Source organism: Solanum dulcamara, chromosome 9, assembly GCF_947179165.1.
Source record: "Solanum dulcamara chromosome 9, daSolDulc1.2, whole genome shotgun sequence".
NCBI classification, from domain to species: Eukaryota; Viridiplantae; Streptophyta; class Magnoliopsida; order Solanales; family Solanaceae; genus Solanum; species Solanum dulcamara.
In genome coordinates this window covers 3,183,680-3,196,656 of record NC_077245.1, presented here as the reverse complement: position 1 = coordinate 3,196,656, position 12,977 = coordinate 3,183,680, and the positions used below count along the sequence as shown (strand labels likewise).

Genomic DNA, 12,977 nt, shown 5'->3' with positions numbered 1-12,977 from the left:
ACCTAGCTATAGCTTCATAAATAAGAACTTCAAGAGTTAGAAAACAAAATTAAATATAAGCACATAGATAAATTACTCTAATTGGTATATAGAGAACTCAACTCACTACATTTCCATAAATTACCCGTAAAAGTTTTTTCTTTTACATAACCTATGTATCAATTCACGAAAATACGATTACAAATTTCTCATTTATACAATTGATATCCAATACTCCAAACTTAGATATTATCAAGTAAATTCATACATTACATTACTTTTCATTTCTTATTTCTACTCTTTAAACTTAAAATTGTTGATAATAATAGTAATTAATACGCTCCAAAGTCTCTTAATTGGAATTGGGCTGGCTTCCTTGGTACATTTTCCGAGTGCCTTAGTCCCAATGTGAGTGACACATCCCCAGCCGGTTGAGGTCCAAATGCGGCCACATTTGAATTATTCACCAAATCAACCGCGTCCACCGCCGTGAAGTAGTGGTTGGAGGTGGACGCGGTTGTGGTGTCATCTGATTGGAGCATTAATAGTTGGTTTCCCAATGCATACTGCCTATAATTGATGATGTTTTTTGAAGGGTCTCTTTCATTAGCATTAAATTCGGATCTTACTGATGATAATGGCATTGTTGTTGTTGCTGCTGATGATGTGGCCATGTTGCTATTCTTGTCGTGCATTGGGATTTGTTCTTTTTCTTGGCCATGCTGATGTTGCTCTTCTTCTTCTTGATCTGTTTCCTCTTCTTTGGTTTCTTGTTGATACATCTCTTCCACCATAGGTTTCCATAATCGAACCCTAGCATTTATGAACCAATTTGATACCTGAAACAATGTATCATATTATATGCACTGATAATATAAAATGACTATAGTTAATGATAATATTAATTAGAAACCAAGTGATGAGTTATTTTTGGTTTAACAAACTTGACAAGTAACAATGAATATCCATTTTTAGTACAGTGAATGGAGGGAGGACCTGATATACTCCTTCCGTTCACTTTTACTTGTCACATCTAATTTTACGAGATTCAATTCGACTTATCTTTCATGTTAAATTAAATTAGATTAATTCAATTTTTTAAATTTTAAATGTAAATGTCCGAAGAAAACTATATAAAATAATACTAGTTATAAAGTGCAATCATATTCAAATTAATATGATAAAAAAATGTATTATAAAATATTGATTTAAGTTCATATAGATTCACTTTTGAAAAATGAAAGAACACGAGTGGAGAGAGGTAACATGGAGTATTAAATTACATTGATATGTACCTTAAGTAAGGGTAATAAAAGTGGATGGAGTCATAAATGCTAGCTACTGCACTCAATTTGTTGAAGGCACATTGATTACATGAGACCAAATTAATGAATATATGTGACAGACCATTTAAAATCAACAGTCCGAATGCCCTATACTAAATTTGTGGGTACTGTGTAAATCAGACAATTTTTGTATCTATCACTGCCAGATACTTTGCAGTAAATCTGAGGAAATGTTGGATGTATTTGTCAATTAGCTGTCTTTTACCTTTCCATTTTCAAACAGGATCAATTAGTGAAGTTAGAATTTTAGATGCCAAATAAAACATCACATTCTTACTCTTATTTACACATAGCTTTACTTAACATCAGTTAAATACTTTTTCTATTGGTGTATTTAGTATGACCTAACTATGAAGAGTCCACCTCAGTAGTTTAAGGAGTGAGTGGTGTCTTTATACAGTTTTGGACATTAATCCTCTATTGATGAGCTAAATTTTGAGGTTAAATTAGGTTCTAGTCTCATTTCTTTACATGGTATCAATAATACTCATTCTAATCCTCATTTTCAATGTTAGGCTCTTATATCAAATTCCCTACGTACAAGATATTCAGTCCTAGATGTGAGGGATGTGTACTTGTGTGAAGAGTCCTATATTGGCCTTTTAAGGGATGACTCTTTAATATGACTTGGACGATCCTCACCTCTTGAGCTAATTTTTAAGGTTGAGTTACGTCTAAGATCAATTTCTTAACATAATATTAGAGCAAGATCCATGTTAGGCGCCTCATGCTAAAATTGCCCATGCTCCAAATATCCAGCCATGGACGTGAGAGTGTGTGAAGAGTCTCACATATTGATGGTATAAGAGATGTATGGTGTCTTTATACGGTCTTGATAATCCTCTCTCATAAGCTAATATTGGGTAGAGTTAGGCCCAAGGTCCATTTAATACTAAAATGTTATTCTTCATAATATTTTTATATTTGGTATATTTTATTGCTTTAAACAAATAAAACAATTTACAATTAATGGGGAATACAATTGTAAATCACTTTACTTCACAAGGTTTTCTTCATACTCACTGCAACATATCCTACTAATATGGGAGCACTATTGCCATGAAGATTAACATAATACCAATACATTCATAGAGCTATAACACCAATAGTTCTAATGAAATATCAACAGCAGCATAAGTCTAATATGGTCCTAATTTAGATATGTCATCCAATTATATACTATAAGTGCTTGTGGTGAAGGAAACTATGGTCCTAATTTAGATACACCAGATATATGACTATCTAGATAAGTTTTAGAAATGCAGGATAATATCTTCATGATCCTTCAATATTAAAAAGCTTAGATCGAATGCAAGAATGATAAGCATTCGAGCTCCTAAAGCAAGAATAAAATGTCCTAGATGTTAAGTGATCAATGAAAAATGTCATCAACAAATTAAGGGATATTCTTAATGAATCAGACCATAGAAAGGGGGCTTTAGCATTTGTGGTTAATCTAGATAGCGTAGGTTATTTCCTTTAAGGCTACACACTATAGAGGAGTACTAGTCCTCATTTATTTTTGGCATAATTAGACTTGGACCTTATTTATTTTCATTAGAATTAAGAGACGTCCAAATTTTAATAGACATTTGAATGTTAAGTATATCAAAGATTCAATTGTCTAAATTTGAATACACATTTAAATATCAAGATGTTATATTAAGATCTAAATACTAATTAATTAAGATTACTTATTTTTTCAACACTTGAACATATCAAATTTATCTTTATTTGTACGGTGATTGATGATGATGATGGCTGTGGATGTCGATTGAGGATGATGTAGGCTAATAGGGTGTAGTAATAGTGATAGTGATTGACAATATTAGAGGTTGATGGTGGTGGCGGTTGATAGTTATGATGGATTTTTTAGTCTAATTGAACTATATCGAATTTGAAGTTTTAATAATTGGCAATATTATACAAAAATCACATTATTAACATGTATCAAATAAGGAATTGATATTATGATTCATAAACAACTACAGAAAAATCAGGTCTCTAAGAGAAACTGAATATTATTTTGATAACTGGGTTGCAGAAGTATTAAACAGTCATTGAAAAAACTTAAGCGACTGCTGATCAAAAGCTGAATTCTATTACAAATTGGATTCCTTGAAGAATTTCATGTATGGAGAAAATGTGTTGCATCAAGAATTCGTGATCAACAAGGAAATATTGATCCACTTGCATAAAAGAAAAGAGTTATAAAAATAGGAGGCACTATGTGGAGGTCGAAACAAATAAGAAAATCAAGTCCAAGTAAGATTAGATTCCTTAACTAAATTATGATTGGATATGGAGGAAGAAGTCTAGGAAAATGGAAAATTCGATCATCACTACTCATATATAAAGGACCATATTGATGCTATTGTTTCTTTAAAAAAAAATGCACGAGATTACAAAGAATTATCCAAAGCAAATAACATTCATAGCAAGAATGTGGTTTTAAGGATTCAAGCTGAGCAACTGAAGTACATGTTCTTGAAGACAAAGTTATGTTTTTTAGTTGTTGAGTCTTGTTTCTTTGATCTTGAATTGTAACCTAATTGCTTGCATAGAAGCTTTATATTAGGTGATCAAATTACTTGAGTTTGACAATTTACTTTTTGGATTAGGAGGAGTGTAACCTTGAACGAGGTTATTACAATCAGTTTGATTGTAAACGTATTAGAATTAGTCTCATTGATTGTAGAGTTGTCTCGAATTATAGTGGAGATTTGAGGCAAATTCTATTAAGGTAGATCATAGTTTTTTACTCCCTTGGAGCTTTTCATGGTAAGTTTTTGTGTCGATTATATTCTGTACATTACTTCTTGATAGCCAACTGAAGAACCTGGCTCTTCATACATTAGGTGGTAGCATAAAATAATAAGGAAAAATTATCTAAATACACAACTTATTTACATTATCTAAAATTTCCTACCATTTAAAAAAATTACAAAAATTCCTACTCTCTCCTATTCTCTAATTCATCATTGTACGTGATGTGTCGGTCGGATACATCACGTAACGTGATGTATCGGAAAGTCGGATACGTCACTTTACACGATGTATCGGTCGGATACATGTAATGTATCAAGAGGTCAGATATATCACTTTACGTGATGTATCAGGATGTACGTGATGTATCCGAAAGTAACCAAAAAGAAGGGATTTCTGATAATTTTGAAAAGAGTAGGGATAGAGTGTAATTCGAAAGAATCACTATTCGATTTACGTAAAATTTACAAATAATAATGGATGGTAGTGATAACTTATGATAATGGCGAATAATCTGGTTGTTGGTGATATATAACGTGGTAACTAATGGTGGTGATTTGATCACTCCATCAAATTTTAGTGTTGCCCGCTCACGAGTCACGCCAACGCACACCACTATTATTACCATCACGGACAATCCACATCACTATTCTCAATCATAATTACCACCATCATCGATCACTAGAGTTATTTGTCACTACCACTAACACCAATTTACAAATATCAACATTAATCCCTATACAATAACCACCACCAATTTCCAACGATAACTATGCACCACCTCATATATTGTCAATCATCATTATCAATTGCTATTATCATCACACATCACAATTATTAGTCGTCACCATCAACTAACGCCAACAACCACAATCGTTAATTATTATTATCGGTCATCATCACTACTAGCTAAATACTACCCACAACCACTACACTCAATTATCACTATAATTAGTTAGTACTCACAATTATCACTGTATTATTTAAATTCGAATATTTTATGAATCTTAATAAAGACACACGGCATTAAGTATATATCTTTAGACTAAAAAATAATATTTTAATTTGGTAGATGTTTGAAATACTTGGGCTGTAGTTAAAACTTGAAATTATAAGCGCATGTATATATATATATATATATATATATATATATATATATATATATATATATATATATATATATATATATATATATATATATATATATATATATATATATATATATATATATATTCTCCCATTCCAATGTCATTTTGCCTTAGCTATTAAAGCTTTGAAGTTTTATTTGTGAGGTTTTAATAGCACATTAAGGTCACTATACAATTATTGAACCAAAACAGTTGTTACTCACTAGTCCCAATGATGATACATGCAAACAGTATTAGCACTAATAATATAATTTAAACAATCTTAAATCCGGTGGGATTAAAATTAAAATTTTCAATAAGCTTATGTTATCATACCACTTTATGCGTTCACACTCGACCACAATTTGGTAATAATTTAGAAATATATTTTTCCTACTCTAAATATTTTTTTCATAAAAAAATATTTATTGTCAAAACCAAACATGCACGTCCTAACTACCTATTCAACAATGAATCTTCTATCAATTATTTGCTCCTATATTGTTGGTAAGGAAGTTAGTTAAAGCTCCATATTAGTTTTATACACATGACACATCATATATAAGCTATATTAATTTTTTCTTATGAAAAAACTGAGAATATCTTATTATTCAAACAAATTCTTAAAAAGTGCCGTCAGAATTAATATTACTCCATCCATTTTAATTTGAGTTTTTGTTTGATTTGGCATAAAATTAATTTTAAAAAGCAAAACAATTTTTGAATCGTAACATCTTATAAAATATGTGTGTAATTTATGAAATGTCTTTGGAATCTTATTGTATTAAATATCTTAAGTAGGATGTTGGGGTAAAGAGTTACATTCTTTTTGAAATATAATGGAAAAAAATAAGACAAATAAATTGAAACAAAGGGAAGAGTTACATTCTTTTTGAAACATACTAAAAAAAATAAGACACATAAATTAAAACAGAGGGAAGAGTTACATTCTTTTTGAAATATACTAAAAAAAAATAAGACACAAATTGAAACAGAGGGAATATATCATGTTTAAGGCCACAAGCTTTCAAAATTTTATAGTAATACAAATGTCACGACATATTAAAGGCTAAGTTTTAAAAGTCCTCATTTTTTTCTTAAACTCGATATCAAATCAACGTATGTCACATAAATTGAATTAAGAAATATATAAAGATCTTTTACACTATTATTGTAATTCAATTTTTGATAATTAATTACAGGATACAGAATTTGTATTCAAGAACCATTTGAGTTATTGAGGAAGAATCTAATAATATTCAAAAAAGTGTTCTTGAGCCGATGATCTCTCGCAAATAACCATCGTATCCCACAAAGATAAGAGTAATTTCTGCATACATTCTACTCTTTTTTGGACTCCATTTATAGAATTATACTAAATATGTTATTGTTACTTAACATACTTCTTGATATGTAATTAAATAATATTCGGCTTAAAATCACTGAATTCGGCTGAACCTATACCTAACTTATGCTCTATATTCACGCCGTCCTAGTTGATTAATCATTCATTCTTTTTTACCTGGAACTTAAAAGAGCAATATGGCATACACATATGTCCAGAGAAAAAAGAAAGCAGGCAAGTGATTAAAATTGGAAAAGATGAGTTATCCTTTTCAAGAGATATGACAGCATCTGATATTATAGAGGGGAAAAGATTGTAATGAGTACCTGATTTTTAGATAAACCAGTCTGCCGGGACAACAAATGCTTGTCTGCTTCACTTGGATACCTGTTACAAAAGCAAACACTTATAATGACATCACTTTCTCTCTTTTATAATCAGACAACAATCCTCAAAAAAAAAAAAAATAGAATTCCTGCATGGCAATAAACATATATATCTCCTACACTCCCTGCACCAATCCATATGTATAAGATTATAATCTAATGCATTCCTTCCTATAAGAACTGCCTTACACTTTGTCTTTTCTAGACTTCACATTTTGGGACTATATTAAATATATTATTATTATTTTACATTGATAACTACTTAAATTTGTTCAATAAATTTTTTTGAATATGTGAACTGTAACTTGTTTTAATTGAACAAGGGATTAAAATGCTTCTATTACAAACTTTTAGTTCAATTTTTTAAATTTTTTGTATAATACATGTTTTCATATATATATATATATATATATGTTTCGATTAGTATTTTCATATGGACTCTAACTCATATATATACACAAAAAGTGTAAAACTTTATTACTTAATTATCAAATCATTTTACTTGTTTTGTTCTTATTTTTGAAATTATAAATCTCCTTTTTTTATATGAAAGGTCACTAATAAATAGATATTTTTTAAATGATTTAATAAAGTAATTTTTTAATAATGTTTGTATATAAAAGTTAATTTTTTTCATTTATATATTAACATGAATGAAGCATTTCATCGAAGTCTTAATTGGACTATATACCGCTACACACACCTTACGATCAATCCAAATGATCACACAACATCTCTTCCTTATAAATAAGGAGTACAAATTTAACTTTCATCTGTCAGTGAAATGTAATGTTATACTTTTTGATCTTGAGCATCAATAAGTAGTGATGTGAAAATCATTAATTAAATTTATTTTATTATATGTGTGTTTAACACAAAATGAGATATGATTATGCATAAATTTTCGGCACTATGCAAAGTCAGTCCTTTCCCAATCCCAAGAAGGAAATGTGAAATCTTTCCCTTCCTTTCTTGGACAAAATAAAAGATGCGCATTTGGTAATTGAGGGACCGGAGACTTTCTGATTTACCCCCTTAAAATCCAAATTGAATATTAAAATGTGTCAAGTATATGATAAAAGATTTAACATATATATATTAAAATAACAATATAAAAAAATCATATCATTAGGAGTGTTTTTGGATTCTTATTCCAAACTTGACTGTCTTATTTTTGAGATTATTAATTTCATATAATTATATATAGTATTTTGAGGGGAGCTAGAATTTCATCTACAAAATTGATTTAGTAATTTTAACTCAAATCTTATATTTATGTTTTAAAAAAACTATTTAATATAAATAAATAATTTATCAAAAGACACAATAAGTTTTATATTTAAAATTCAGAATCTATAAATTCAAAATTCTAGTTCCATCTCTAGTTATCTTTCAAGTAATTTAATTGAAGTTTAAATATACACCATCAATGTAAAAAGTCATCAAGTTATCTTTGCTGCTTGTAACAAATAACCTCTCTTACATTTAAAGTTGCAGATCTAACATTTTTAAGGAGGCTTACTTGTAGAGATACCCTTAGAATAACCTGACAATGCAAAAAGTCCTCTATCCCTATTTAAACTTTGAGATTATATTAAGGTTATTCGATATTTGGTGAAAATCAAATTTGTAATATGAACTAAGTTATCCCATATGAAGGTGAAATATGTTATCCAAGTTATAATTCTAATTTTAATTCTAACATCATAAATAAAGTTGGAATATATGGTTTTTAACCAAACGACCCTTTAGACTGTTAAGAGTTGCTCAAGTTGAAGCAATTATGAAAATCTTTTTAACCTTTATTCAGTGTGCATATGATATGCATCAGAGTGTACTATCTGCGCCGCAGCCTGCAGGCACTAAAACAGAAATTAAAGCAGAAAAGAGAGAGAGAGAGAGCGTACGGGTGAAGAAAATGCTCAAAAAGCCATGCCCTTAAAACGTTAACAGATCTCTCAGGCAAACCTCTTTGCGGCCTCCAAGCATCAGAATCCAACATTCCCATTTGATGAAGTGCCTTTTGTTGCCTTAGCTTTTGATCAAGCATTTTCAACCTCGGCGTTTCCCCTTTTGTTAACCCACTTGTTCCCGTCACATCTTTCTCTCCCAAATACTTACAGGTCTGTTTCAATTGCCCTACAATTGCATCCTTTATGCACCGGAAATGCCGCGACATCGCCTTCTGAGCTAACGCCGTGTACGGTGCTGCTGCACCGTAACCGATTACTGAATTGAATGAATTCACCATCGCCTGCATTTGCTCGCAGTAACGCGTGTACCTTGCATCTACCTGTTATAATAAGAAAATGAGTTTTTTAAATAATTATATCAAACACATGGTGTGCATGATGGAATATGCGTAGCACGAAGCATCGTTGTGCTGTGCTTTTCCAGCACAAATTAAAGAAAGCTCACTCATCAGATTTGTTTCTATAAAATTAGTCACTGTACCTGACATCTTCCTTAGTACTGTACTGCAATGGGAATTAATGAACGTGGGGAGCAATTGATTTTTGGGTGCTTTTTTTCTTTCTAATAGGGAAACTTTAATTAAACAAAGGTTAAGCATAATTTAAATCATCATTACAACGCGGCTTAGCCTCAATAATTCACGATTTAAAAAACGACCTCAAATCTGGAAGAAAAGAGAAATGGTCCCCAACTGTACAGCAGATGATAAATCATTAGCTTCTTTGCGGAATGAATCTTTGTTGATTACTTATTTTAATTATATAGGATTTTTTTTAGCCGTATAATTAGCTTCCCAAATGCTAAACTACAACCTATAATGGAGGCATGTCGTTTGTTGTTCAACATGTACCCCTTCCTAAAAAGTGCAGCATTAATTAAATCTTAATAATGAAAGGTATCATATAAGGTACTAGTGAGTAGTGTCCCATATTAATATTATAATAATGTCATTATTAGTTGTTAATGACTATTGTAATGTAATTAGGTAATCAGCTTTTGATAATTTCGGAAATGGACCTTTTAACAAGTTAGTTTTTTTTTTTTTGACATTTTACTGACAATTAGAGAGAGGGATTAAAGGAAGTTACTACGACATGCCTCATCGAGCATAGATAACAACTTGATTTTCCTCCTTTGATATTCAGATCTCTCAGCAGCTGACAATGGAGGGTGATTATCTTTCGAGGGACCACGATGATCTTCACTCTCTGAGTTAGAATTAGGGTTTTCATCGTCGAATTTCTTTACCCTTTGGTTTTTGAAATTTCCCCTACCCACACAGCAAAATTCTTCAAGTAGCTCTTGTGCAGCTTTTACATATCGCGAATTTCTTAGAACATTTGATATTCTGGGTGATGATGCTGCGTATCCGACATGAATTTGATGATGACCAGTAGTGGTGTGAGGAGGAGGAGGAGTACGATGATCCATAATTACTCCTGAATGTAACAGTTGATGATGGTGATGGTGGTTGTTATTAATCGGACTTAATAGTCCTTGATTATTGTGCAAGTAAATTTCACCGTTTCCGATCCTCAAATCCTCCAATTTTGTAGCTGCTTCGAAATTTCTAGAAAGTGATAAAGAAAGACCTTGACCATCCACAACCCTCCCAATTCTAGCGGAATTGTCCTCTCCACTACTGCTACCTGTTGAAGACATAATTTAATTATAGTATTAGTTCGAATCTCAGGTCAAGAAGAAATAGGTGTGTTGAAGATATAACTAATTACCTGGAACCCATGTGAACTGAGACGGAGGTTCCACGGGTGCTGGATTAAGCAAGTGAAATCCTTGATGATGAAGAAAGTTGTTGGTGTCTATCGAGTTGGGAAGTAACATGTGAAGTGAAGATGAAGAACGAGGTGGAGATGACGGTTTAATATGAGGATTCATAAGAGGAAGCTGCATGAAAATTACCCGAGTTTTCATTAGCAATAAGAGAAAAACAAGAACAAAAAATCTTCTAGTTGATAGAATGGAGTTCATGACTGGTGAGAATCAAGGTCAAGGTTGACAGATGAAAATTCCTCGAAAACTGAATCTAATTGTACTTCACACTCCGAGATTTGATGAGTACAAGCTGCATAAATACACAATCATAGATAATTAATGATTAAACAGTTTAATTACCTCCGCATCGTTTATTATCGATTGTGGAAGAAGTTGCTGCTGCTGCAGATGCTGTTGCTCCTTTTGTGGCCACGATCGATAATTACTCGATTGGATCTGATCATCCAATATCTCCGCGGCGGTTTTCCGCCACGCAGATGGGTAGCTGATAATCTCCGTCAACATACCTCCGTCGTCATAAACCGTCGCTGCAGGCGGCGGCTCAACAGCCGCAGCTACTTCAACTTGCTGCGGCTCAAAGCCTTGTACTCTTAACATTTCCTCATGCTTCGTCGTCGTCATCGAAGATCTCTCATATACATTTGAGAAATTGTAAAATCCTTGGTGTTCATGAAAGCTGTGTGACATGGAATTTTCCTTTTCTTCTCCAACACACCACACTTTTATTATTATTATTTTTTTGCTGAGAGTACTAAAGTTGTTAATTTTGCCTATGGATTATAGAATTTTCTCTAAACAAAACGGAAATCTCTTTTAATAGAAGCGAAGTAGTAGTACTGATAAAAAAAATTCGCAATCAAAATACTAATAAGAAAAAAAGACAGAAGAAGAAGAGAGAATGGGTCGCCTTCTCTCTTCTTCTTCACTATCACCTCCCTTCGCTTTCATAGAAACTTTTTTTTTTTTTAATGTATCTAATAAATATAAATAATTACCAACTTATCATTTGTATATGTGCTTTTAAAGTATAAAAAATGTAAAAGAAACAGGGTCAGTGAAAGTCACTGGTGATAAAGGTTGAAATTTTGTTATCCCATGAAAAGCACTACTTCCATCGTTCAAGGCTTTGTAAATTTTAATTATTTTTTATTTGAGAATATGTAACTTTCCTTTTTCTGTTTAGAAAAATGATATGTTATTATAATAATAATTAAATATAATTAATGGGAGTCTTTTTTGTAAGCACGCATCATACAAGGTAAGCACACACATTAGTTTAATTTTAATATGATTTTTAGTGATACAAACACCACTTTTGGTGACACAACTTAAGTGTATCTTTGTTTGTTTATTGTTTCCCTTTTTTGAAAATAAATAAATAATAATTAAGATGTGTTTCTAAGTGATGATATGAAATTAGAATGTCTATTGGTTTAAGCTTCAACTAATATCTAGACGTTAATTGGGCAGTTTGCATACCTCGTTAGAAATTCAATTCTTCTGGATTTTCTAATTTCTATTTTGTATGATCAAAAGTTTAGACTAACATACTATTAAGTTATCCTTTCTATCAGGCGAATCTAGAACGGATTTTATATACTAAACTAAATCAAAAACTCATTATCGGCACTCGAACTATGTTACATATCACTAACTTTTAAATCCACTAACTTCAAATCCTAAATTTAAATTGACTCACACCCTCATTAGTTTTCCAAGTAAGCAAGCTAATGCCATATTAAAGAACTCAAATACTCAATCATAGGGGGAAAAAAAATACTCAATCATAGTGGCTGTTTAATGACAACTTAAATTAAAAGTGTTACAAAAACAAGCAGTGAGCCTTAAAGGGTGTGCACACACTAATAGTTACGTTGTCCAAAGAGAGTAATAACAGCCACGTAATAGTAATAGTGGTCAAGATCGGAGCTAGAAGGTGGAATATAGATTCGATCAAATCCAATAACTTTTATTCGAACACTATACTTTTGTTAAAGAATACATAAAATATGTATAAATATCAAATTTAGTATTTGATTATTAATATTTAAAATTATCGTTCTAATATACATAACACATAAAGTTAAAATGCTAACTCCGTCTCGAGGGCTTGGTATTATTAGGAGTAACTTTCATAAGAAAGGGACCACTCTTGTAGTGTCGGAGAATGCCATGAGGTGTTCTTTCCGACTTATACCAGATGAACCTACAACTGTATATATGTGCCCTTCCCTCTCTCTTCTTAAATTATGAGCCTTTG

The 12,977-nt window shown here is 31.4% G+C and overlaps 1 protein-coding gene across 1 annotated transcript; it reads right to left on the bottom strand.

Moving 5' to 3' along the window:
* Positions 1–89: 89 nt before the first annotated feature.
* Positions 90–11,621, bottom strand: LOC129902618 (BEL1-like homeodomain protein 4). The gene is made up of 6 exons (XM_055977950.1): positions 11,057–11,621; positions 10,657–10,828; positions 10,018–10,572; positions 8,857–9,238; positions 6,890–6,950; positions 90–818 (listed from the first exon to the last, which is right to left on the bottom strand). The coding sequence occupies exons 1-6, from the start codon at positions 11,402–11,404 to the stop codon at positions 312–314; spliced, it is 2,025 nt and encodes a 674-aa protein (XP_055833925.1). The 5' UTR covers positions 11,405–11,621; the 3' UTR covers positions 90–311.
* Positions 11,622–12,977: the final 1,356 nt, after the last annotated feature.